The sequence below is a fragment of the Cynara cardunculus genome (genome assembly GCF_001531365.2).
Source record: "Cynara cardunculus var. scolymus isolate 2C chromosome LG 16, CcrdV1, whole genome shotgun sequence".
NCBI lineage: Eukaryota > Viridiplantae > Streptophyta > Magnoliopsida > Asterales > Asteraceae > Cynara > Cynara cardunculus.
Genome location: NC_037543.1, coordinates 12,095,244 through 12,120,211, shown reverse-complemented (window position 1 = coordinate 12,120,211; position 24,968 = coordinate 12,095,244). Strand labels below are relative to the sequence as shown.

The 24,968-nt window shown below is 35.8% G+C and overlaps 1 protein-coding gene across 5 annotated transcripts; it reads left to right on the top strand.

The window, feature by feature from the left end:
- The first annotated feature begins 7,995 nt into the window (after positions 1-7,995).
- Positions 7,996-23,069, top strand: LOC112529261 (calcineurin-binding protein 1). Of its 5 annotated transcripts, XM_025140452.1 has the most exons (20): positions 7,996-8,079; positions 8,160-8,234; positions 9,907-10,026; positions 10,121-10,161; positions 11,800-12,011; positions 12,190-12,507; positions 13,669-14,009; positions 15,643-15,858; positions 15,959-16,633; positions 16,725-17,005; positions 17,076-17,286; positions 17,438-17,593; positions 18,033-18,190; positions 18,274-18,466; positions 18,576-18,964; positions 19,371-19,551; positions 20,467-20,696; positions 20,771-21,419; positions 21,854-21,938; positions 22,609-23,069. In XM_025140452.1, the coding sequence occupies exons 1-20, from the start codon at positions 8,077-8,079 to the stop codon at positions 22,896-22,898; spliced, it is 4,824 nt and encodes a 1,607-aa protein (XP_024996220.1). In that variant the 5' UTR covers positions 7,996-8,076; the 3' UTR covers positions 22,899-23,069. The 5 variants fall into 5 exon arrangements, with proteins under 5 accessions (XP_024996220.1, XP_024996217.1, XP_024996218.1 ...); XM_025140449.1 differs by having other exon boundaries at positions 12,190-14,000; XM_025140450.1 differs by having other exon boundaries at positions 12,190-14,009; positions 16,773-17,005.
- The last annotated feature ends 1,899 nt before the right edge of the window (positions 23,070-24,968 follow it).

The window sequence follows — 24,968 nt, the reverse complement described above, 5'->3', positions numbered from 1 at the left end:
AGATCTTTATTCGCTTTACTCCAAGTCTTCAAATTATCATTAAAATCGTTTTCTACAAAGCGGAGAGTGTTCTCGAGTGTTTCAATCCTACACTCAAATTCCTTCTCGATTCTTTCACACTCTTCTTTATGATTTTTCTTTAAAACTTTGATAAACACTTTCTCCTTATAACATTCAATGCTCTTTTCCAGTTGAACAATATTCTCTCTGAACTTTTCATATATAACTGCCATTTTAAAAAAATAGATCAGATATAGGATCTATGCAGTGAAATCAGATAAAAGGAAATCAGGAACAATTAAGCTCAAAAAGAATTGAAAAACACTAAAACTGATGAGAATTTAGTAAAACGACGAGAAACTGTCAAAAATCAGTAAAAACAGTCAAAACCGTTGAAAACAGTTAAAAAACTGTTAAAAACAGTCAAAGACAGTTAAAACTGATGAAAAACAGTTTACGTGACGCAGAACAGTTCAAAGATTCTCAAACAGTTAAAACACACACAAAACAGATATACGATGATCAAAAAATAAAATCTAAAAAAATAAAACTCAAACAATTATAAACCTAAAAATAAAACTATCCAAGTCCAAATTACACAAAACAGTTCAAGTACATATGACCCAATTACAAACTAATTATAAACTGTAACAGAATCCCTTGATATGATTATACCAAATGAAATGCTTGATCAATTCAAATGGTTGATGTTGAAAGGAATTCTTTGATTGAAGCGTGTAAGAGATGTTACAATCCTTGATTCCTCTAGCAGTCTCTATTTGTGCTTCGTCTTGAATGACAGTAAAGTTGAAAATGGAGCAACTTGTAAACACATTTTGTGCGCTAATCTGTCCAAAACAACCAAGTCAAATACAATGTAAAAACAGTTTACTGCATGATTAAAAACAGCTTTCACTAGACTTGATTAAAAGGATCAAAACATGATTTGGAAACTGCTCAAAACAGCCTCTGAATCCTTATCAAAAACAACTTTGAACGAAACTGTTCAAAAGACGAGCTTATCAAATACGTTGACTGTCTAAACCGCACCCAGCATGATCAAGAAATTAGATCACACTCACAGCAAGATAAAATTTGTTTACTTACTGCACAACTACACAACTAGAGATTCAAATCACTCAATCACTCACAGCAATAAGACTAACAACAAACACTCACAATTCTTATGTAAAACAACAATAAGAACCTGTCACCTGGTTTAAACACTCACAATACTAACATGTTCACTCAGCTTCAAACAACTTACTAAACAACAGCTCAACAACCAGATTTTAAGCTGCTCACCAAACAGTTTAAGAATACAATCAAATCTGCTCAAAACACACAGCTTAACAGGTTCCTGTTATCATTGACTATCAAACCTGTGGAGAAACCAAATCCAATGTTTACTACTGTCAAGATCAAAATCAAAACAACAACAAAATATGTTCAAAACAGAACCTTGTTGTACAAACTACTTCTGTACCAGTCCCAAAACCACAAACACACCACAATTAATATACACGAATCAGCAGCAAAAACGAACAAACTTTGGTCACTAAATTGAGCTTAAAACAGATTCTGTAATAAAAACAGTAATAAACCTCAAGTTGTGCGATATCTGTATTTGTTCATGCAATGCTCAAAACCTTAATGAAATAGCAAGAATCAGACCAAATCAACTCAAGTCTATGGATGATTTATCTCAAATTCAGACATAAGTTTTGGGCTAAACATAATGAAGAACACATGAATGACCTGTGCGATTTAAGAAATCCAATCAACCCAATCAACAATTTTGTTGAATCTATTAAGAATCAAAGAACGATATACACACTGATCAATTACCAATCAAAATCATCTAAGCTTTGTTCGATTAAAAGAAATCTGGTAAAAAATCAATTGAGTGATTTACCAAATTGAATCAAGAACAGTGAGCGATATAGACCAAAATCAGAGAACCTTTAAGTCAAAAATGATAAACTTCCAAGTCAATCAAACAAGAAATTGAATAAGGCAGTGAGTGGATTAGAGGAAAAACAATCGTACCTTTGTCCGATTACCTGAGCAATTTTGTAAACCGGATAAAGGAATTGTGCGATTTATAATCCGGACACTTATCCGGTCAAGCTTTGATCGAATCCGGTCACTAATCCGGTCAAGAGGTGATCGGTTTAGGTATAAACCGCTCAAAGATCAACCCTAAACCTGAGATTGATGAACTTACCTGTGATTTGTGCGAATCCGGACAATTATCCGGTCAAGACTTCTACGATTTAGCTCCTTAATCCGCTGAAATGGTGTGCGGTTTAGTTTAAACCGCTCAAGAATTCTATTAATTCGCTCAAGTATCCGCTCAGGTTGTGATCGGTTTAAACTTGTCCGCTCAAGAATCCGCTTACACCTCTCACCACTAAACCTAATCCGTTCAAACCCTTTGAGATTGAGCGACTTGTGATAAAACCTTGAGMRATAGATTTCTGTTACACCGTTCAAGCTTTMTGCGGTTTAWCTCCAATYYGCACAAACTGAGTACGACTCCTTCGATTTAGAAACAAGAACAAGGAAAGTGAGTCTGTGTTTTGATCGGTTTAGCCTGTTGGGCCAGACTTAAACCGGTTGGGCCTTATGAAGGTAGACTAGTTGAACGGTTTAACAACTAAAAAGAATTAAAATCAGATAAAAAACAATCANTAGGTTAATTTTGTTGGTTAATTTTGTGGTAATTGGTAAATGCTTTACTTTAGGTATTTTAGGTTAATTTTGTTGGTTAATTTCTAATTTCCAACTTCAATTAGTAGTTATTTAGGTTAATTTTGTGGTAATTGGTAATTGGTAAATGCTTTAGGTTAGGTATTTATTTTAAGTTAATTTTGTGGTAATTGGTAAATGCTTTAGGTTAATTTTGTTGGTTAATTTTGTGGTAATTGGTAAATGCTATAGGTTAGGTATTTTAGGTTAATTTTGTGGGTAATTTTGTAGGCAATTAGGCAAATCAAATGGAAAGATTTTTTAAAAGGAAAGCATCAACACCTGAATCGAGCTCTGCTCCTTCGATGTCTTACAAAATTGAATTGACCGATCTTCCTTGAGATCCGGCCGATAGGAAAAAGAGTTCGGAATATCATCCTAATCAAAGGGATGAAATAAGGAGAAAATATTTGCTTAGAGGACCTTGTCAACCACGGGGTCATGCATTTCCAAAAAAATTTGTCGGGAGTGCCCCCTACAATATATTTTTCTGCGTCCGCCACTGAGTGTATATGTTCTTTAGATAGAAGAGTAATCTCTATATATGCGTATGTGTTGGTGTTTTGCATTGAGAGATCACTCAACTTGTTTGTCCCACACTTCACTGATCAATCTTCATGTTATCTTCATAATATGGCAGATCTGGATTTATCTTGTAAGAACATCAAGAACAATATTGAGAGGAAAAGTCAATCTCTACAATTCAATCAAACCTCTCATTTACGTAATATGATTTACAAATGAGCTCTCTCTCTTTCTAATTACAAAGACAACTCCTATTTATATGGTCAAACTACTAAACAATAGTCAAAGTCAAATCTGCGTAAGAAAAGTCAAACACGATGACTTTTACAATTATAGACAATATTTAACTTTCAAGATGAATACAATTAATACTGATTTTCAGTCATAACACAACTATTTATACCCATTGCATTAAATGCAAATCAGAAGGGTTTGAACACGCGTCAAGCTTTAGGAGGAAAGCTTGTCCTTTGCTACAGTGAATAGTAAAATTGTCTATTCATGAATAGACATCATTTCGTGGAGTAGGTGGGCACTAGAGTCACACAGTTCAAAACAATTAAATTTCTCAAAAATCAGTAATTTTAATGAAACCAGATAAAATCAATGAAAACCAGATAAAAACTGATAAAATGAAATCTAGATAAAAATGTGTTTTGAAAAATATCAAATTTTGATTAATGATGCTAAAAATCGGATGAGATGTAGAAAATTGGCTAAGTGAAGAAGTTAAATCGGACACAAGGGTAAAAGGGGTTAGCCAAATCGGATGAAGCATGTGCACGGGGTTGTCCGAGGTCAAGGCAAGTCCGGACACGGGGTTGCACGAGAAACTCAGGTCGTTGGCCGAGGTAATCTAATCCGAACAAGGGAATGGACGAGGTTGGCCGAGGAAGCAAGTAAGTCGCGGCTAAGTGTGACCGAGGAAGCCAAGCTCAGTCACGGGGTTGTCCGAGGAAGAACAGATCGCGACCAAGTCAAATCCGGGAGTACCTTTGACCGAGTTAGAACTAAATCGGATGGCTCTATGTGCGAAGTTGGCTAGTCTCTGGGTAAAGCTTTGAACGATTTACCTTGAACCCGGCTAGCTATGTGAGCGATTTAGATTGAATACGATCGAGCTGTTGGCCGAATTACACTAAATCCGGACAAGGCAGTGTCAAGATTACACTATGAAAAAAATGGCTAAGTCAAATCCGGTAGAACCCTTGTGCGATGTAAGTCTAAATCTGTCAAGAAGGTGAGCGATTTTGACCAAGTACGGTCAAGGCTATGAGAGATTTACAAGATGAAAAATTTGGCTAAGTGTAGAATCCGACTAGAACTATGATCGATTTACACCAAAATCTCCTAACCCTTGAACGATGTAATCCAAGATAATCCGATCAAATCAAGTCAAAAACACAAAAATGTCAACCTTTTTACTCATAAATGGATCAAAATCTGATTTTTGATAACTTTTTCAAGAACACCAAAAACTTTTTAAAATCACTAATTTGAGTAAATCTTGAAAACGATCAATCAAATCTTAAAACTATGTGAATAACAAAGATTCCCTAAACAATTACGCACACACTGGTCATGATTTTTACATCAAAACATGAGAATTTGAAAGATTTTTGAATCAAAGTCTTAAAAAAATGAAGAACACTTGTGAACACAAGATGGACAGAAGTGAATTTTTCCAGAAAAATCTTCAAATATGTGATTTCTTCCACTTGATTTCACTGCAATCCAGCTCTGATACGAATTGTGAGTCCCACAATACGATCAATCTTCAATATTCATCAAGAATCAATGACAAACTCATATGAACATTAAGAACACAATAGAAGGAGTAGAGAGAAAAAGTCAACTAATCAAACTCTGGTTATATTTCTCTAAGTTTACGTATGATTACAATAAGCTCTCTTCTTACAATTACACTAGAAGACAAGCTATTTATAGGGTCAAACATTAAACCCTCTAGTCAAAGTCAACAAAACAAACAAAGTCAAACTAACTAAAATACAATTATTTATCTTTCAAGACGAATATAATTTAATACTAAAATTCAATCCTAACAAATACAAATCACCAACACCTAAAAATGTCCATCTTCACTTGGTATTTATAGCCCACAACTATAAAAATCGAAGTGTAAAGGCTTATGGGTTCAAAACGAAATGTCTAATCTTATTCCGATCCTTGTCAGATAATTGGTAGATCTTTTTGTTATCTATAAAAAAAATATTCTTTGTCTTTTTGTGTACTCAATACTCACTAGACAAATAGTTGACTTCCATAATTGTAGCGGAAATCTCTAGCATGTGTTTAACCTCCTTTTGCATTTAACATTTAGGTCAAGCATTTCGACTTTGGTTGCCTCTGAAGGTCATTTTTGTCCAGACCCCTTCTATGACAGTGATTAGGTGATGTTGCATCTTCAACTTCACTTTTGCTTAGCTTCAGCTTTATGGTGACTAAGGGGCTGTTTACTACCTGCTGACCGGACTGACTCGGTCAGCATATCTGACTCGGTCAGCAGTCAGTGTGTTTACCAAAATACAAATCTGACCGAGAACTGACCGAGGTATTGACCGAAAACTGACTGAAACAGCATGAAAATCATGCTTACCCGGGTCAGATACCCACTTTCCATGAATGCCCTCTTTTTCACAATTAGGTTTTCTCCCCTACCTCATCTCTCCCGACTCATCTCTCCCCACCTTCCTCCCCTTTCGGCCGTCAGTTCTCCTCCCTCCCCAGCCCTGCTCGTCGCACCTCCTCCCTCCCCAGCCCTGCTCGTCACACCTCTCCCCTCAACAATGGCAGAAAACGGATCTTTATCGCCAAAATCATAGGGTGAAAAACCCAAAAATTCAACAGAAAGAAAAGAATGAATTATAACCCACCTCCTGATAACTCTATAAAGATGCTAATTCCTCCATCTTTTATGTTTCTTCCGTCTTGATTGTGGCCTTGTGGGAAAAGAAAGCAAAATCTTGTGGGGGGAGTTGAGAGAGAGAGAAGGTGATTTGAAACATAAAAGATGATGGGCATTTGAAAAAGAATATGAAGGGAGAGAGAGAGATAGAGCACTCAATTAARGGAGAGATAGAGCACTCAATTAAGAGGGTGTAGGTAATGCAGCTAGCCTACATGTAGAKWGATATGGAACACTAGGAAGGTCTAAAAACTTGTATTAGGTGTCATCTATACATCATGCCAGCTATACTCCATTATATACAAATTGTTTATRCAAAGTTAAAAGTATAAAAATTATATTTTATTGTCTTATTTGTTAATATATGAAAATAAGTAAAATGGTATTATTTTTATTGGTAAGCATTTATTTAAAATATATATTTTGTTTTTTTTCTTCCATTAAACTATTAATAACAAAAATAATTATATATTATTCAATATATAATTGCAAATAGGGTTATATTGGTCATTATATTTTTGGTAAGCACTTACCAAAAACATTTGGTAAACATTCTTACCCGGGACAGCACTTACCGGGATAGCACTTACCCGGACAGCACTTGCCCGATAAGATTTGGTAAACAGCCCCTAAGTCTTCAATGATGTCATATTCTTTATTGTCAATTTCACTTTGTTTAGCTTCATCCTCAAAGGATATTTCAACTTCATGGTCATTAAATATTTAGGGGGTGTTTGGAATTGCTTATGAAAACTGCTTTTTAACTTATTTCAGTCTGTCACCGGTGATAAGCTGTTTCCTGGTATTTGGATAAGAAAAAAAACTGTTTATACCGATGCCAAACCGGTAATAAGTAGTTTTTGATAAATTAATACTTCTTGACTTATGAAAATAAACTTATTACCAGTTTACCATTTTAACCATGTTTACAAAACTCCGGTTTGATACCACATAAGTTAATAAATAAGCACTTTTACAAAAAAACATAAGTTGTTTTAAATAAGCAACCCCAAACACCCCCTTATTCTATCCTCTCTACGAGTATGCTTTAAGTGAACGCGTCTTCAACCTCAGACATTAATGTTTGAATATTTAACTTCAAACTTCAGTGACTCAATGATCGATCTTTAGTAGTCAAGTTCTTGTTGAACTACTTCATTAACTCTTCAGAGTCATTGAGATTCTTTTTTGTAATTGGTAACTGACTCCCTTCATTTTGGATACCTTGCAGTGCTTCTTGAAATTCAACCTCTACTGATGGTTTGAAAATTGTGAATTGAATTTCATCAAAGTAGTGTTTAAATTGTCGGGAAGTCGAAGAGAGATCGAATAAAAATGATGTAGAGATTCTTAAAAGATACCTAATTTAAACTTTATTAGAATTTTAGTATTTTGATTTAGGGGTCATTTACCTAAATGTTTGTCCGGTAAGTGTTTAACGTTAGGAGTCAACACTATAATTTATTTTATTGGGTAAGATTGTAGTACATCAAAACGTATCCTATGCAACAATTTACCTGGTAAGCGCTTACCCAGGTAAGAGTCGTCACCCTCACTTACCGGGTAAGACTCTCCATCCTTATCATCACTCTTACCAGGTAAGATTCTTGGCCCTTGCCATGTTCATCCGATGAGGAAAATTACCTGGTAAGTACTTACCGGGTAAGCGTTTAGTAAACGGCTCGATAGTTTCTTTTATTCATATAGTCCAGGGACTGAAGTTGTAATTACTCATAAATTAATAAACAACGATCGGTTTAAAAGCGAAGGGGAGAAGGAAGCACACTGCAATTGAACGCACATACCCGCCTAAATAATCGGTGAGAAATTGCGAAGACCCAACGCAACACTTCGAAGTTCGAAGATCGAACACCATGGTAGTCTCTTTTTTCAAGCTCACTTCTATAATTCATCTCGATTTCTTTGTTAATTTGATTGTTTTAATTTTGTTGTTCAGTTCTCAATTGCAGCTATCAACGATACAGATTCCAAAGACCAGTGGGAACCCCTTGCCCCTACGAAAGAAGCGCAGGCAAACCCTAGTTCTCTATCTATACATAAATATGTTCATATAAACATAATTTGTTACCAGCTACGCTGTTAATTTGGGTTTATTACGTGTAATGCGTCTCCCTTCTACATACGCAAAACGCAAACAATCTACTAGTTCTTCATTGCGGAGAAGGGATACATTTGTAGGATGAAAACTTTAATTAGCCTAACTGAAATAGGATTATGCCTAAGGTGCGACCATTGCATATGCATACATGGGGTTCCAAGGAAGTTTCAACTCAGAAAGAGAGGTAGACAACTATGGATAGTTGTCATTTTCTCTCTCATTCTGTTAGGGACAAGGCAACGAGGGAACTGTGGTTTCTTTCTATGAATTTTAAGGAGTATGTTCTAGCGTGTACAAAGGATGGCAAATTTATATATACCCAAAAATAGAACATGTGATGAGAATCAGAAACAGAAGATGATTTGTTGTTTTCTTTAATTACGATTTTAATGAAGGAAGCAGTTCTTTTTTGGTAGACCAGATCCATCATCCTGTACCCCCAGAACACCCTACATGTATGTGCTTATGCAGAATTATATGTATTTATTGCATACATACTTGGGCTTCTCTATTTGCGGAATTCCAAATAACGCTTTGTTGAAACCGCATCAGCATACTAAACTACTCAAGATGTAGGGCCTAGTGGGTAGACCTCAACGAACTTGTGTGCTAATCATAATCCTGGGAAGCCTCTTGAGCATCAAATGTTCAATTTATTTGACACTGTCAAACATGTCAGCAATGAATTTCTTTGTGCTTGCTGCCTTCTCTTGTCACACAAGCCTCTATTATAAAACTTTTCAACACTCTATCCGGATGATTATATCCTACCAAATGTCTCCAACTTACTGATCTCCAGTTTTTATCAGTTGAAGATAACAGATGTCTTAATTGCGATTATGGTATTGACAAAGAAATGAAAAAGCTGGCCAAAAGATCTTTTATCCCATGAGTTATGGACTGAAATAGGAGTTATGTAGTCAAGTAAAGATAAGAATAAAGTGGTCAGGGGCGTCATGATAAACATCATTTAGCTGTTAAAAAATGAGTCAGGAGGGACAGTAGCAGTTAGTAGGTTAGTTCTGTTAGAAGCTGTGAGTCAGCTGCTGGTAGGTGGGGGGTTTGGGAGTATTAAGTAAAGAGAGGGGATGAGAAGGCAAGGGAGGTCTTTGGTGTTAAAAAAGTGTAAAGGTTTCCTTTGGGAGAGTTCCAACCTCTCGAAAGCTGGCCAAATAATAAATCTTTTGTTTTCTGCCATTTTCTTTGTATTTTGGTGATAAGATCACAACATTGTGCATCGCCATGCCTAACCTCTGTCATTGAAGTTCATGATATCTTTATGTGGACTATACTTAAAGAATGTTAAATAACCCATTTATTAGAATTTAGATTTGTAAAAGTAATAATGCAAATATCAAACTATAAATATTTTGATAAAGCGGTGGAGTTAAATTGCTAAATGTTCCTTTTGTTCCCAATTATAAACATTAATTGACTATTATTGAGTATTGACCAAAAGATGGTGTGTTATGTTTCCAAAATATGTTCACATATAATTGAAGCTAGAGAGATGATGTTATATTGTTTGTTTCTCTAGCATTTTTCTTATGCAATTGATTGATTTTTATACATTCTATGCCACCAGGAATTTCGCCTTTCACAAATCTATCAAGAAGGACTATTGAAGTTACAAGCAAAGGATTACGAAAAGGCTCGTGAACTTTTAGAAAGTGTGTTAAAAGATCATCTTCTTCCAAATGGCCAGGTCAGAATTGCTTCCAAGAATCTCATGCCTCATAATGCCATTTACTTTCTACATTTGGTTTCTTAAACTTTTTAAAATTTCTTCTTGTTGTCAGGTCGATAATAGTGGTAGTGATGGCCATCTATTGCAACTGAGGTTAATGTTCACTTCTCATTTTTGTCATTCAGTTTTTTCATGGTTTCAAAATGGCATTGTGGTAGTTATGTTGCATGTTTTGATTTTATGCTTGGGTTTGCCTACTACGTGATTTGATTTATAAGATTCATTTTCAAACCCTAATTGTCGCATTAGCTAGTAACAATGTAAACATGCAATTGTATTGATTGAAGTCCGTAGTATACCAATCTAACCCTCGTTAACCGGATGTACCAAAATATCGACTGAAGTCCAAGCTCATCATATACATCATATTGACATGAAAATGTCAAAAGTTTAGTAGCATTTAAGAGTATCCAAATTGAGGTTGTGAAATAGATCTGATCTACAAGGTGTCATGGACTTGATTTTTTCCAACCAATGTGCATGGTGAGCGACAACGAAGACACATTTGTAGTTTGTTCTTTCTTTCAATACTTGATCCGTATACTTGATGATTACCATTTAGGAGCACTTCACCTTTTATAGGAAGTTCCACCTCTCCACAGGATGATCTACATTATGGAACCTTGTAAGTTCTACTACATTGCTCCCAAATGGAGATGATAAAACATACATACATGACAGAACCAGATACATATTTGAAAATGAATAAGCTTTACTAGGATTTAATGAAAACTCAAAATCTTAAACAAAGATTAACCATTTAAACTGCAACATTAACTACAATATTGTTCGAGGGCAATCATCAAACCAAAGTTGTCATCTTTACGTTTCATCTTTCTCTCCAAGTAAATGGGTAGGGATTAAAACATGTTTAACCCATATGGATAAATCTGTTTCAACAAAAGAAAAATTAGAGCATCGCTCATAGAACCCGAACCCTTTGACTTGGAAAGAATCCTTGGTAAGATTGAGATGACACAAGAGAATTTGGAGTGGTGAAACTTTTTTGTGCAAGAACTTGGGACGACTTGCCATTGCATGGGGGTACACCCAGCGTGGTGCATGCATGGTGAGGGCAGTAGAACCACCTTTGATTCAGTGTTCAAAAAGGCGCACCATGGCGTGATATGGCACAAGACGCGTCTTCGCTGTCACGAAATGGCCCAGTGTTTCTGTAAACTGTGGCTCACGCCATGCGACTTGAGGCACACCATGGCGCGCATTTTCTTTGTAAGACTGACTTTTTTCAAAAAAAATATTTTTTGGTTTTTTTTTTCCTTTGTGTTCTTACATTTTTAACTTTAGATTACACTGTTATAGATTTATCTAATCACATCACTCATAGTTTCACGAATCCATAAACATTATGGACTCGCTATTAAAACAGAGTTGCAAAATTACCTAAGTAATATTTTAAATATTTAATGGAAAACTATTTTTATGATAATAATGTATTTGATTTTTCTTCTTCTAATATGAATGTAAATTTTTTAATATCATTAGCTGATTAGATAATATATAGGAAACATATATGTATATATATATAATTCTATATATGACATACAAATTTGCCGCCTTATGTCACGCCTTGAAAAACGCCGCGTCCTCACCGTGGCATGTAAGGCTTGAGGCTTGACCTTGCCGCCACGTCTCATGCCATTTTGAACCCTGCTTTAATCTAAAATAACAGTGAATGTCATCTTATTAATGTGTATATGTTCTTCTCCACAGATTTTTAACACTGAAAAATCTTGCCACTGTGTTTCTTCAACAAGGTTCTACCCATTATGAGAGCGCTCTACACTGCTATCTTCAAGCTGTAGATATTGATTCCAAAGATTCTGTTGTGTGGAACCAGCTGGGGACATTGGCATGCTCAATGGGCTTGTTGAGCATTTCTCGTTGGGCATTTGAGCAAGGGCTTTTATGTAGCCCCAACAACTGTAAGTGCTTAAATTTAAAGCTTCTTTTTGTGTTGTGTATGTCATGCTTATTTCTTCTCTTGGCTGAAGTAGTCTTTATAAGTTTTTTTTCTTGTTCTTCAGTATTTTAGTGTATAGTCTTCTTTACATGTGTTATTTGCTCGATTTGTGCTCTAATTTTTTTTGATGATGCATATAGGGAATTGCATGGAGAAACTGTTGGAAGTTCTTATTGCTATTGGGGATGAGGTTGCCTGTCTTTCAGTTGCCGAGATAATTCTAAGGCATTGGCCTTCGCATTCTCGTGCCATACATGTCAAACATGTCATTGTAGAGTCTGAACCAACTCCCTTCGCTCCGAGAGGTATAGACAAATTGGAACCACAGCATGTCCGACTGAAATTTTTGGACAAAAGAAAAGCAACAAATCATGACCTAGATGACAATGGTGCAACTAAAAGGTCAAATCAGAATATAATCTTGCATCTCCCAGAAGCATCTTGGACAGCACTGGCTGGTGAGCTCTTAGGAATCTTGACTCCATTGAATGAATGTGATCCTAAAACAGGGGCTTATGAATTGCATAGATCTGCAGACATTAGATTAATCATACATCTGCCTTGTAGTTCAGATAATGTTTCTAGGGAAAGGAAAATATCTTACAACCCAAGCAAGGATAATGAGGCTGTTGAGCATGCTAGCACAGAGACTAGTTTGAATGAAGAACCACACCAAGAAAGACGAAGCAGTCGTCTTGAAAGACTTAGGAGTCGCAAACCTGATAAGGAAGAACCAGATTTTACAGTCACTAAGGATCTAGTCAAACTTGTTCCTCAATTTCTGAAACCATTTATAATGGTTGAATCAGGAACTACAAATTGCAGTATGGATGCTGCTGCTTCTTTTCGTTGCTCTGAGGTTATGACCAATACCCAAAATGTTGAGTCCATTGACGTTGCTAGGTTTGTGTATGAAACATCAAAAAATTATGGTGCATGTCATATAGGTCACTTGCTTTTAGAAGAGATTGCATGTAAAGGCATTCCATATCAGGATTCGTTTGCAAAGTTTTTAGAGTTGGAACAACTGACAAGGAATTCAGGAGAGAACAGGACCCCTGAATGCAGTATTTTTCTTGCTGAGCTGTCTTATGACTTCGGGATAAGATCATCAGACCCATCAACAAGGACTGATTTCATGTCAAGAGCATCTTATCATCTTTGTAAACTTATTGAATCTGTAGCTTTAGATTATCCATTTGATTGTAGTGGTGGAATACCCGAGAATAGTATCTGCCCTACAACGGATGGCTTTTCAATGGGTTCTCTGTTGGACAATAAACGAGCCCTTTGGGTGCGCTTTTACTGGCTAAGTGGGAAATTGTCGGTTTTCAATGATAACAAGGAAAAAGCTCAGAAAGAATTTGGTGTTGCATCAGCACTACTTACGGCCAAGGAAAAGGAAAGCAACCCTCTTGTTTCCATCAGCCTACCACACTTGAAAGTAATGAATGAGCTGACTGCTGATTGGGTTCTGCATGAACTTAACCTATTAGAGGTTGATTTTTTGATGAAAAATAGTGTAAGTGACATGATTGAAAAAGGCTTGTACTTGGAATGCATTGTCTTGCTTGCTCCTCTTCTGTTTTGCATGAAAGATGATCATGTTGCTGTTTCAGCTTTTCTTAATAAGGATGATGAAGGGGTTGCTTCAGCTGAACTATCTGCACTGAATGTTCTAATCAAAGCATGTGAAAGATCAAAACAAATGGATGCCATTGTTTATTTAAGATGCCACAGACAGAAGCTGCGACTTCTCATGTCTGCAACTGGTGTGGAAGAGTGTTTTGGTTCCCAGAAACCGTCCAATTTCTCCAAGCCCAAGGTACTAGCAGCTTCTGAAACTGAACTAACTGAAAACTCGAGCACAGTCTTGCATCCTCTTTTATCTGAAGAAGTGAAGGCAATTTCTCAATGTACCATGGAGATGAGGAACTCCATCAGTCCTTGTGTAAGTATTGTAAGTTGAATGTTTTCAATCTTCTGAAAATATATGTGGTTTTTCCGAACATAATATTAATTAATATATGGAAACAGACTGGAATAGAAGAGATACTGTTACTACATTTATTGGTCATTTATTAAATAAGCCACTTCCCATATTTTTTCATTCGTGGATTAAATGGAAATGATATTTTACTTGTGCTTTGTGTTGGAAAATAGTATTGTAGGTGGACTGGTTTCAATCTTCTGAAAATTATATATGTGGTTTTTTGAACATAATATTAAAATGTATATGGAAGCAGACTGGGATAGGAGACATACTGTTACTACTTTTGTTGGGTATTTATCAAAATAAGCCACTTCACATATTTTTTCTTTCACATACCAAAACATTGGAAATGATTTTTCACTTGTGCTTTATGTTGGAAAATAGTATTACTTCGTTTCAGAATTGCCAATAAGACAAAGCGAAATATATAGGTTTATCTTGTTATTGCATAGTATCTCTCAAAGCATTATGCATTCCAGTCTGTCCAGACTGAAAATCTCAGTTTTTTGTTGCAAATTTTAAGATCACCACCATATACCCTCTTATTGGTAATTCCTTTTTCTTCTGTTCTGCTGATAAATAGTCATCCTTGCTGATTTGTCTTTTTCTTAGAGAAATCCGTTCATACAACTAGGGTTCCCCTTATCATACAACTGGTCGGCAAGAGAGAGCCACTCATTCCCCTTATCATGCTGCTTCCATCATTTGATTCAGAATGACCAGTGTTGGACTGGTTGACATGAAATCATATAAATATTCATGCCTGCTAAATTTGGTTTCATGTGCTTTTCTTGTAGCATAGTATCATTCCCCAATCCTCAGAAAGCCGAGGAGGCTTAGTCACCATGGTTGCCCTTATGGCATGGTTCTAGTCTATATATCTGCAAAAGAGGACTTAACAAACTACAGGATAAGCGAGTATGCTTCTTGTATGTCTTTCATGTTCTTTTGCTTCGTATGGCTTCCCCTTGTTGGAGTCAAGTATTTGGAGTTCCATCTAGCAAGCTAAAAGTGTAGGACATTCTGTCACGCGCTTCTCATGTCTGCATGTATATAAAAAATTGTTTTATGCCGGAAGACCATTTGATGTTATATACTTTTTAAAATCAGCATTTGCTGCACATGGGAAAGCTGCTGGAGTTCTAAGTAATTTAAAGCTGATGACTCTTTTCTATCTTGTATGTTCGGCAGCAGCCAATGGAGTCACTGTTCTATCTGCATGTAGTGTGAGTTGTCATCAACGCTCCCCAAGTCTCTGTAGTCATGCAGCAGTCCTGACTCCCTACTTCTTACCATAATAATTTTGAAAACTTTTAGTAACATTTACTTAGAATGTAGCAGTAATGTTCATGCTATTCATAATGGAAAATGTGAATGCTCTTTCAATTTTATAAGGACAAGCACTTTACAATGAATTTCTTAATTTAAAAAAGATGTGAGGGAATTCGAACAGATAATCTGAAATAGTGTTAAAAATAAACCAGACTCGTACATAAGGCTTAGGGAATATACTGTTTTACTTATGTTGTTGATTCCTCACATTCGTGCTCTTGAAAGATTCATAAACTTCATTTTCATGTACCTTTGCTGTTGCTCACAGAATGGCTCTGTTGTTCCTATGAGAATCATTGGTGATATTCAATCTTTCCTGCTAGCAGTTATGTGTCATATAGCAAGCATATGCTTCTCTAGGAAATCGTTAGGAGCGGATGATCTGGATGATAAAGAAAGCAAGCAAAAATGCTGTTTTGTAGACGCTGCCATTGCATTTTTCAGGCTTCAACATCTGAATCCGAATGTTCCTGTCAAAACTCAAGTATGCAGATCTCTTACTCCTGTTGATGTGGATTTTCATTCAAGCTTTCTGTGACCTCTTTCATTTTCTTGTTTGACATCTCTCGGTCTTGCTTTCTTAGATTGAGTTGATAATTGCAATCCATGAGATGCTTGCTGAGTATGGCCTCTGCTGTGCCAGTGGTGATGGAGAAGAAGATGGGACGTTTCTAAAACTTGCAATAAAGCATCTTTTGTATCTAGACATGAAGCTTAAGTCAACCTCTATAAACAAGGGTTCAGAACCAACTCAGTGTGATGAACAAGTTCCGCAAGAAGGCTATAATAAGATATCTGGGAACGATTCAAATGAACCAGAATTCGATAAACTCAATCTGGAAGTGGGTCCAAGTGATATGGGTAAGACCAGAGCTACAGATGCAGATGCCACTAGAAGTGTGATTAACAATGGTAATTCATCTACTAAAGACACAGGGAAAGAAAAAGCAGCTGTAGAGTGTGGTGAATTCGCAGGTCATAGTTCCAATGGCATGTTCCATAAAGGAGAAGAGGCAAGCAGTCAGTTACTAGAATCTGGAAAACAACTAACTGAAGAGGAAAAAGAGGATCTTGAGATTGAAATAGACACTGCTCTAGATCAATGCTTTTTTTGTTTGTATGGTTTGCATCTTAGATCTGATTCATCGTATGAAGATGATCTAGCCATGCACAAAAATACAAGCCGTGGAAATTATCAAACAAAAGAACAATGTGCGGATGTTTTCCAGTATATTCTGCCGTATGCTAAGGCTTCATCTGTGAGTTGATCATAATCCCTCCTAAGTTTATTCTGTCTTATTAATTTCATAACACCTGTCTACATTTCATTATTTGTGAGATATTCTATAGTTATACAGGGCTTCACATTTTAATGGTTTATTGGATTCATATCTTCAGAGAACTGGATTGGTTAAACTGCGAAGAGTATTAAGAGCCATACGCAAGCATTTTCCTCAACCACCTGACAGTGCGTTGGATGGAAATGCAATAGAAAAATTCTTAGATGATCCAGATTTATGTGAAGATAAACTGTCAGAAGAGGCTGGATCTGATGGATTTCGGGATGCCATCATGAACATTATATATCAAGATGGTTCAATTCCTAAGCGACAACCAGCAACTATAGAGAGGTATATATTCCTTACACAATGTTCATAGCTCTATATAAATAGTTTGTTATATCATGCTGTCCTTTTGTAGCTCTGAACCATATATGGATGTATATCGCAACTTGTATTATCTCCTCGCACAGTCGGAGGAAATGAGTGCAACTGATAAATGGGCTGGATTTGTGCTCACTAAGGAAGGCGAAGAGTTTGTACAACAAACTGCGAAGCTCTTTAAATATGATTTACTGTTTAACCCACTGCGATTTGAGAGCTGGCAACGACTTGCTACTATTTATGATGAGGTAAGATCATAATTGGATCATGTTTCTGAACCAGTCTTTTCCATGTACCACCTAGTACACATATACTAGGAATTTGCCTTAAAATCTAGAATTTTTTTTTGTCAGATAAATTTGTAAGATGTGAAGGAACTCTTTTAAATTTATTTTGCAGGAAGTGGACTTGTTGCTGAATGATGGCAGTAAGCAAATAAATGTTACCGGCTGGAGGAAGAATGCAACTTTTGCTCAGAGAGTTGATACAAGTCGAAGGAGGAGTAGACGTTGTTTGTTAATGACCTTGGCTCTAGCAAAAACAGCGATTCAGCAGGTTTGATTCTTTAATATTTAGTATTCATGTATGCTCTTTTGAGATTGAAGTAATCAAACTTGATGGTAGTTTGAATAAAATGTTTACCTACCCTTTTATGTGGTTGGGGAGGTACAAGTAAATTGCAAAAACTGAATTAGAATCCCTTGATGTCACTGCTATGTAACTACTTTAATTGTAAGCTTTCCTCATTTTCTCTTGAAAGCTAGGTTAACATATTACCATATACAATATCTATGTAAACTTGTGATCCTCCCCCCACCCCCTTAATGACACTAACTGGAATCTACATGAACTTTTCATTCATGACACTGAGCCATGCCATTCTCCAGAAGATGCTTTAGAAACCATTAGTTGATCTTATTTTTGTAAGGTTATTGGTTGATGAAGTATACTTGATCATGTTTCTGATGCTTGATGTATTTTACAATGATTTCAGGGAGAGATACATGATCTATTGGCACTGGTGTATTATGATGGTCTTCAGAATGTGGTACCAATTTATGATCAGAGATTGAATTTGCCAGTAAAAGATGCTGAATGGAGAATGTTCTGTCAGAACTCTATGAAGCATTTTGAGAAGGCCTTCACTCAAAAGTATTGCTATTTTCAGTTCTTTTTCAACTTTGGTTTTCTAATTTATCATATGAATCAGTATCACTCATATTTTTTGGTGACAGGGAAGACTGGTCTTATGTATATTACTTGGGGAAACTTAGCGAAAAGCTTAGATACTCACGCGAGACATCATTTGCATACTATGACAAGGCTATTTCTTTAAATCCTTCGGCGGTAGATCCATTCTATAGAATGCATGCTTCACGATTGAAGTTACTCTGGTCATGTGGGAAAAATGCTAAGGAAGCCTTAAAGGTTCTTTCATTTCAGATCTCGTTATTTTGTTTCTTTCTTTCCAACATTCCTCTTGAGGCTCGCCCTATTTAAATCATAATGCAGTTCGCCATTTTTCTCTCTTTCTCAGATTGCTGCCATGTATTCGTTTAGTCAATCAATGAAGGAGACTGTTATGACTATTCTTGATAAAATCGATCCTGAAAATTCTTCGTGTATAGATGCTGACAACCTGAACACTGGAACAGACTCTGAGAATGTAAACCCCTCACATTGTAATTTAGGAGAGATGTGGAACATGCTTTACAGTGATTGCCTTTCTGCGCTTCAAATTTGCGTGGAAGGAGACCTTAAACATTTTCACAAAGCTCGATATATGCTTGCTCAAGGGCTATACAGAAAGGGTGAGAGTGGGGATTTAGAAAAGGCAAAGGATGAACTTTCATTTTGCTTCAAGTCATCCCGCTCTTCTTTTACGATCAACATGTGGGAGATCGATAGTATGGTAAAAAAGGGAAGGTAAAAATACTGAATTTTTGTTTCATGTGAAATCTTGTTAAAAGTAAAAAACTATATTGGAGCACAATAGTGTAACTAGAAATTTCTTGCTTTGCATGTCATAGAATGGAAGCCCAGATGATTTTCAAATGCTTGAATACTTTATTCATTCTTACTTGCACTTTATGACAACAATTGGAAAGGGAAAAGGCTAAGGAGGGAAGTCTCTCTTTACTCGATGCAATCGCAAGTGACAATTTTGAATGTTAGGACTCAAGTTCTTTCAAGGAAAGCAGTTTACTTATAAAAGTTATTATATGCATGCTGATTATCGGTTCTACAGTTATTCGAACCTGATTTTAACATTTTCTTGAGGATTAGTTCTGAATTAGACATGTCCTTTTAATTTCTTCCCTTTGGGTTTCAGGCGCAGAACACCTGGCATGGTTGGGAATAGGAGACCGCTTGAAGTTAACTTAGCAGAAAGTTCTCGTAAATTTATAACTTGCATTAGGAAGTATATTTTGTTCTACATGGTACTCTTGGAAGAGACGGGGGATATATCAACCCTTGAACGAGCTTATATTTCTATCCGGGCAGATAAAAGGGTATGCTTTTTTTTTTTTTTAGTATTTTACTAAATGAAGCACTTCGCTGTATTATCACAGACTTTCTATTTAAAATCTATCGTAGCAGAAATCTTAGATGCTGGAAACAGGAAAGGGGAATTTTAACACCCCCCCCCCAAAAAATTGGGTCATCCATATCCCCAAATAAACCTATTTTGTTGGATTTACCAAGTCTAGAAAGTACTCATATAGATCACATTAGAAGTTGTAGCTTATGCTGATTTCTCTTCAAAAAAAATTGTGGAATCTGAGGATCCTTGGATGGGGATGAGAATACTTTATAAAAGATCAATTTTCATTGATCGAAGCTTTTGAAATTTAGTTGTATTCCACACAAAAACTAGATGGTGGATGTTGATGTCAAATCCAGTACTTGCGCAAAAGCAATGTTGATTGATTTTGTTGCAAATATAACACCAACAGTATTCTTTTTGTATTTATTTGTTACTCCTTCAATCCCATGAAAATTGCAACACTTCTTATTTCAGGATGCTCTATTCTTTCTGGGAAAATGTTAAACTAAATTATCTATTGCACCTTGCAGCATTGCAAGAATGAAATTGATTTGGTCCAACAGATTTTCTTTTTTTGTCAATTTGAAGGCTATCTAATTATTAGACTTGTGATTGTACATTTCTCTATATCTATGTAAAAGGTTGGAATTTCAGGGGGCTTAGGCGATATAATATTTAATGTTAATACCAAATTTGAAGTGGAAAAGTAACTTGTTTGACATACATAGTCAAAGTGTTCTTTAATAAATTTTATTCTTGATGCTTTTTGGAATATTCTGTTAATATAGCTTAACAGTCTTTATTCATCTTAATGATGCGTATCAATTACTGTTTGTAATCTTGTTCTTACTGACCTGTACCTGATTATGTACAAATGCAGTTTTCATTGTGCCTTGAAGATCTTGTTCCTATAGCTCTTGGGAGGTACGTCAAGGCCTTGGTATCCTCCATTAATCAAATTGAGATCGGCAAAAGCTCTGATAACATTGCTTTGGAGCATCTTCTAGAGAAAATTTTCTCTTTGTACATGGAGCAGATGAATTTGTGGTCGGATATTTGCAATTTGCCCGAGATCAAATGCCCAGAAATCTCTGAAAGCAGCTTATTTGGGTAAGTTACCCCTAAATAGATTTATATAATCTCTATTTTCTCATACTTGGTGCACTTGTTATTGCTTGTTGCAGATATCTCTTCAAATACATCCAAATACTAGAGACAAACTGCAGGTTAGAAGCACTCGAGGGGATAAACGAGAAGATGAGAAAACGCTTGAAAAACCCAAAGTTATCAAATAGCAACTGTGCTAAAGTTCATAAGCATGTTTGTATGGCTTGGTGCCGATGTCTAGTGATTAGCTTGGCATCAGTAACACCACTAAATTCCAGATTTTCAACAGATTCCGAAGTCCTTACTTTGCTAGATGTAAACAACCAAATGCTCTGTATCGATCTGCGTACAGATGAATTTTGGCAATCTACATTCGAGGATGTAAACTATCTGAAAGTTCTGGAAATGAAATGGAATGGTTTGTTGTCAAAGATGAAGGATGTTGTAATTAAGAGACCTTCAGAAGAAAATTTGGAAGCTGCCACTATGTTGCTTAGATCCTCTTATAATTTCTATAGGGATTCCTCTTGTGCATTGCCCGCACCTTGCCTAAATCTCTATTCGGTGCCATTAACAGAAGGGAATGTTCAGTCAAATGTGCATGCAGTAGACACTCTAGAAATGAATACAACAAAGAAGCTTCTCTTGTGGGCATACGCTCTGTTACATGGACGTTGCATCACAAACGTATCAGTGATCATAAAGTACTGTGAAGAGACTCTAAAGGTATGCAACCTACGTCTAACTGCATACATATATTTAATTTGAAGTACATCAAATTAAACTCACACACTTCTCAACTTTGGTGAGACTTGAATCCCTGACCTCCAAGAAGGTGGGGTTACCGGTTACCATTGGGCCAATGGCCCTTTGGGCATACATACATTTTGATGACCAAAAAAGAAATGGGCTATTGCACCTGTGAAAGATGAAAAAAATATCAATCAGCAACAATTTGCCTGCTCAATCTTTTTCGAGAATTCTGATAAATTTTAAGAGTTTTGACACCCTTTAACCTTCTTCAAACATAGTTGTAGCCTTTCAGATTTCTATAGAAACAAGAGTGTATTCAGTTGAAATACCGGCCACCATGGCCAAATGATCTGCTATATGGAGTTAAAAGTACTCATGAATGATGTGTATCTCTTTTCCCACTGCAGTCGAAGATGAAGAAGGGCGGTGGAGGTTCATCTACACCTACACCTACAACTCCCGCCATGCACTCTGTTGTTGCTTGTCAAACAGGTTCTCTCTTCCCAAATCCCATATTTTTCAGTCACTTGTTTATCTTGATCTTATGTCTAGAGTAAATGATAAGTGTGTATGTTCACCCCCTCAATTCCAAAATAAATCCAACTATTTTTCTGTGGGATGTACCAAAAGAATGCAACATTTTGCTTTTTTAACGAGGTTACAATACAAAATTCACCCTTTTGTTATTAATTATCGTCATAAAATACAAGCATTCACTGAGATTACTACATTTTTGTTGTTGTCGAGGGAGGACATTCTAGATATCTAAACCAAACCAAAAACTCATTATATCCCACCAAAGGTAGGATCTCTATCCCAATAGACATGCTTTAGACATTTCCTAGTAGTAAAACACTTCCATTAAACTATTTTGGTTTAATGAACTAATCATTACGTGTTCACCCATTAATGTTCTATGCTATTTCCGTCCCAAAATTAGTGTCCACATTGAAAAAGGCACAATTTTAGAAATGTGTAATTATCACTCTTTTTAATTAACTAAATGATTATTGCATTCTTAATAATAGAGGGAGTAATGAATCTCTTCATCTCATAATTAAGGGTAGAATTAGAAAACTAAAATAGAATTGTGGACACTTGTCTTGGAACGGAGGGACCAGCTTTGTCTTGATTCCAGTTTTAACGTCTGCCTGCATGTCAGGTGTAGGCAAGGATGTGGTTGGCATTTCCGGTGGAAGAGATACTGCAATAAGTGTGGACCCTACGTTAACCGGAACTAGAAATCTAGAAATCATGTCCTCTAAACCTGATATAGGAACTAATTGTGATGATGGGTCTGCTTCTTTGCAAGAAGCAGAGAATGAGGGCGAAAGCCGCAAAATGATATCAGCAATCCCGCTTTTGCTTCCTTGTAAGAATGCCGATACCACCATGACCGGCGATAAGGATGATAAGCCACAAGCAGCAGAAGCAGATAGTGAGAAAAGTTGACGACACAGGAAACAACGAGAATTGTTTGGGTTGCATTGTTTGTATCAAAGTGATTGTTGTATGAGAGTTTGTTATTTTTATAAAGTAAGAAGGAAGAAGTAATGTATATAAGATTTTAGAGTAAACTATGTTTTTTTTTGTCCGTGTGTTGACAATTGCTATTTTTGTCCTTGTGCGTTAGAAATTATGGGTTTCGTCCCTGTGGTTAGGGGTGCAAATGAGTCAAGCCGAGTAGTAGGTTATTCGAGCTTGCCTCGAAAAACTAATACTAGGGTCGAGCTTAAATCAAGTTCGAATAACTTTTCAAAGTAGGGTTTGCGCTTGAACTCGAATATTTTTAAAATTATCGAGCTCGATGCTCGTTTATAGGTTTGAAGTCACGATCGATTAACTTGTTTATTGCCTTGAGTTCAATAATTTTTATATTTTTAATGTATGATCGATGAATGTATCATGAAGATCTGAGGTTCAACTCACAATCAATTAAGATCAAGAACACAATAAGATTTGATAAGCCAAATGTGTATTTGATAAACCAACAATGAATATAGCGTGTTCTTGAGAAGCTGTTTGTCTACAAGTGATTAGAAAGTTAAACTGCACGAATGTGACTCCTAAAACTAACAAACACCCTATTTATACACCTTATTACAAAGCATGTAAACTAACTACAAAGTATAATAAAACAGTTTAAGTACACAGACTTGAATACAACATTCTAACTCAACAATCTTCCTTTTCGGATTCAAGTCCAAAAACAAAATTCCTCGGATCTTCAGAATTCTTTCAGAAGTTTTGACACTGAGATTTGAGCACTTGATATCTTCAGACAGTTTGACTTTCTAAGATTTGATCTTTATCAGCTTTTGAACAATCTCCCTCTATATTATAATCTCTTTCTGTACTAGTCTTTTTTTAAACTTCAAACTTTTCACAATCTCCCCTTTATCATTTGCAAACTCCACTTAAACTTGATGGCATCTTCTTTCTTCTTTTGTTCAAACTCCCCTCGTAGAATCATTTTGACTCGACAATTTTGAATTATCTCATTCAATGGTTTTGCACAGTAATCTTTCTTAATAGCTTGTAATCTCACTTTGATGTTTTCTTCCAATCTCCTGTTTGTATTTGTCAATTTTCTCCCCTTTGTAATAATCTTCATTCATCTTTAAAAACACTTCTATCTCCCCCTTTTGTAATTTTTCATACCATCTCCCTTTAACCATATTATCTCAACAATTTTCAGCATTCAGAAATAATTTGCAACAATCTAAACTCCCCCTTAACTCCAACATTCATTTGATCTCCCTCTTATGATGTGAATGGGGAACAACATCATACTAACAAATGAATGTATGAACATGAAATTTATGCCATCAATTCATAGAGATATAAACAAATCTTTTTAAATTCACTTACATATTCCTTAATGAATGAATCATTTAAGAACAAATTAGGAAAAATACCAGATTCAACTTATGAATCCGTTTTCAATCTTTTATTCAAAGATTGACATGTGAATACAACAAATGTATTATATGCAATCAATGCACTTTGAATATGAAACTTTTTGATGTTCATCTCACCAGAACTTCCATTCAATCATTGATAACTTGAAAAAACAGATCTATGAATGTTATAACAGAATAACAAATATTATGTGAAATTTGTGTAGTATAGAAAGATAAAATAACAAATGCTTCAAAATAAGCTCAAATTGATAAAGCAGTGTGGACTACACAAATTTATCAGACTCGATGTGATCAAAGAAATTTGAAAGGGGGGGGACATATATCATTCTTTTTCAATATTAGTAATCTCTAAATGAGAAACCGATAGATTATGAGTTGTGTGCCCCAAGTGTTATTGAAACAATTATCTTTTAAGAGATAACCGAGTAGTTAGTGGGTATTAAACAAGAGTTGGCCTGGTTTTTGTCTTTTTCAATATTAGTCTCCAAAGAATTGAGAATTCACAGATTGTGTGGTTGCCCGGATTATAATAGGTAGATCAGGATTTTGATATTCTTTTAATCTTGTACACCTCTCAATCATTTCTTTTAAGCTCACA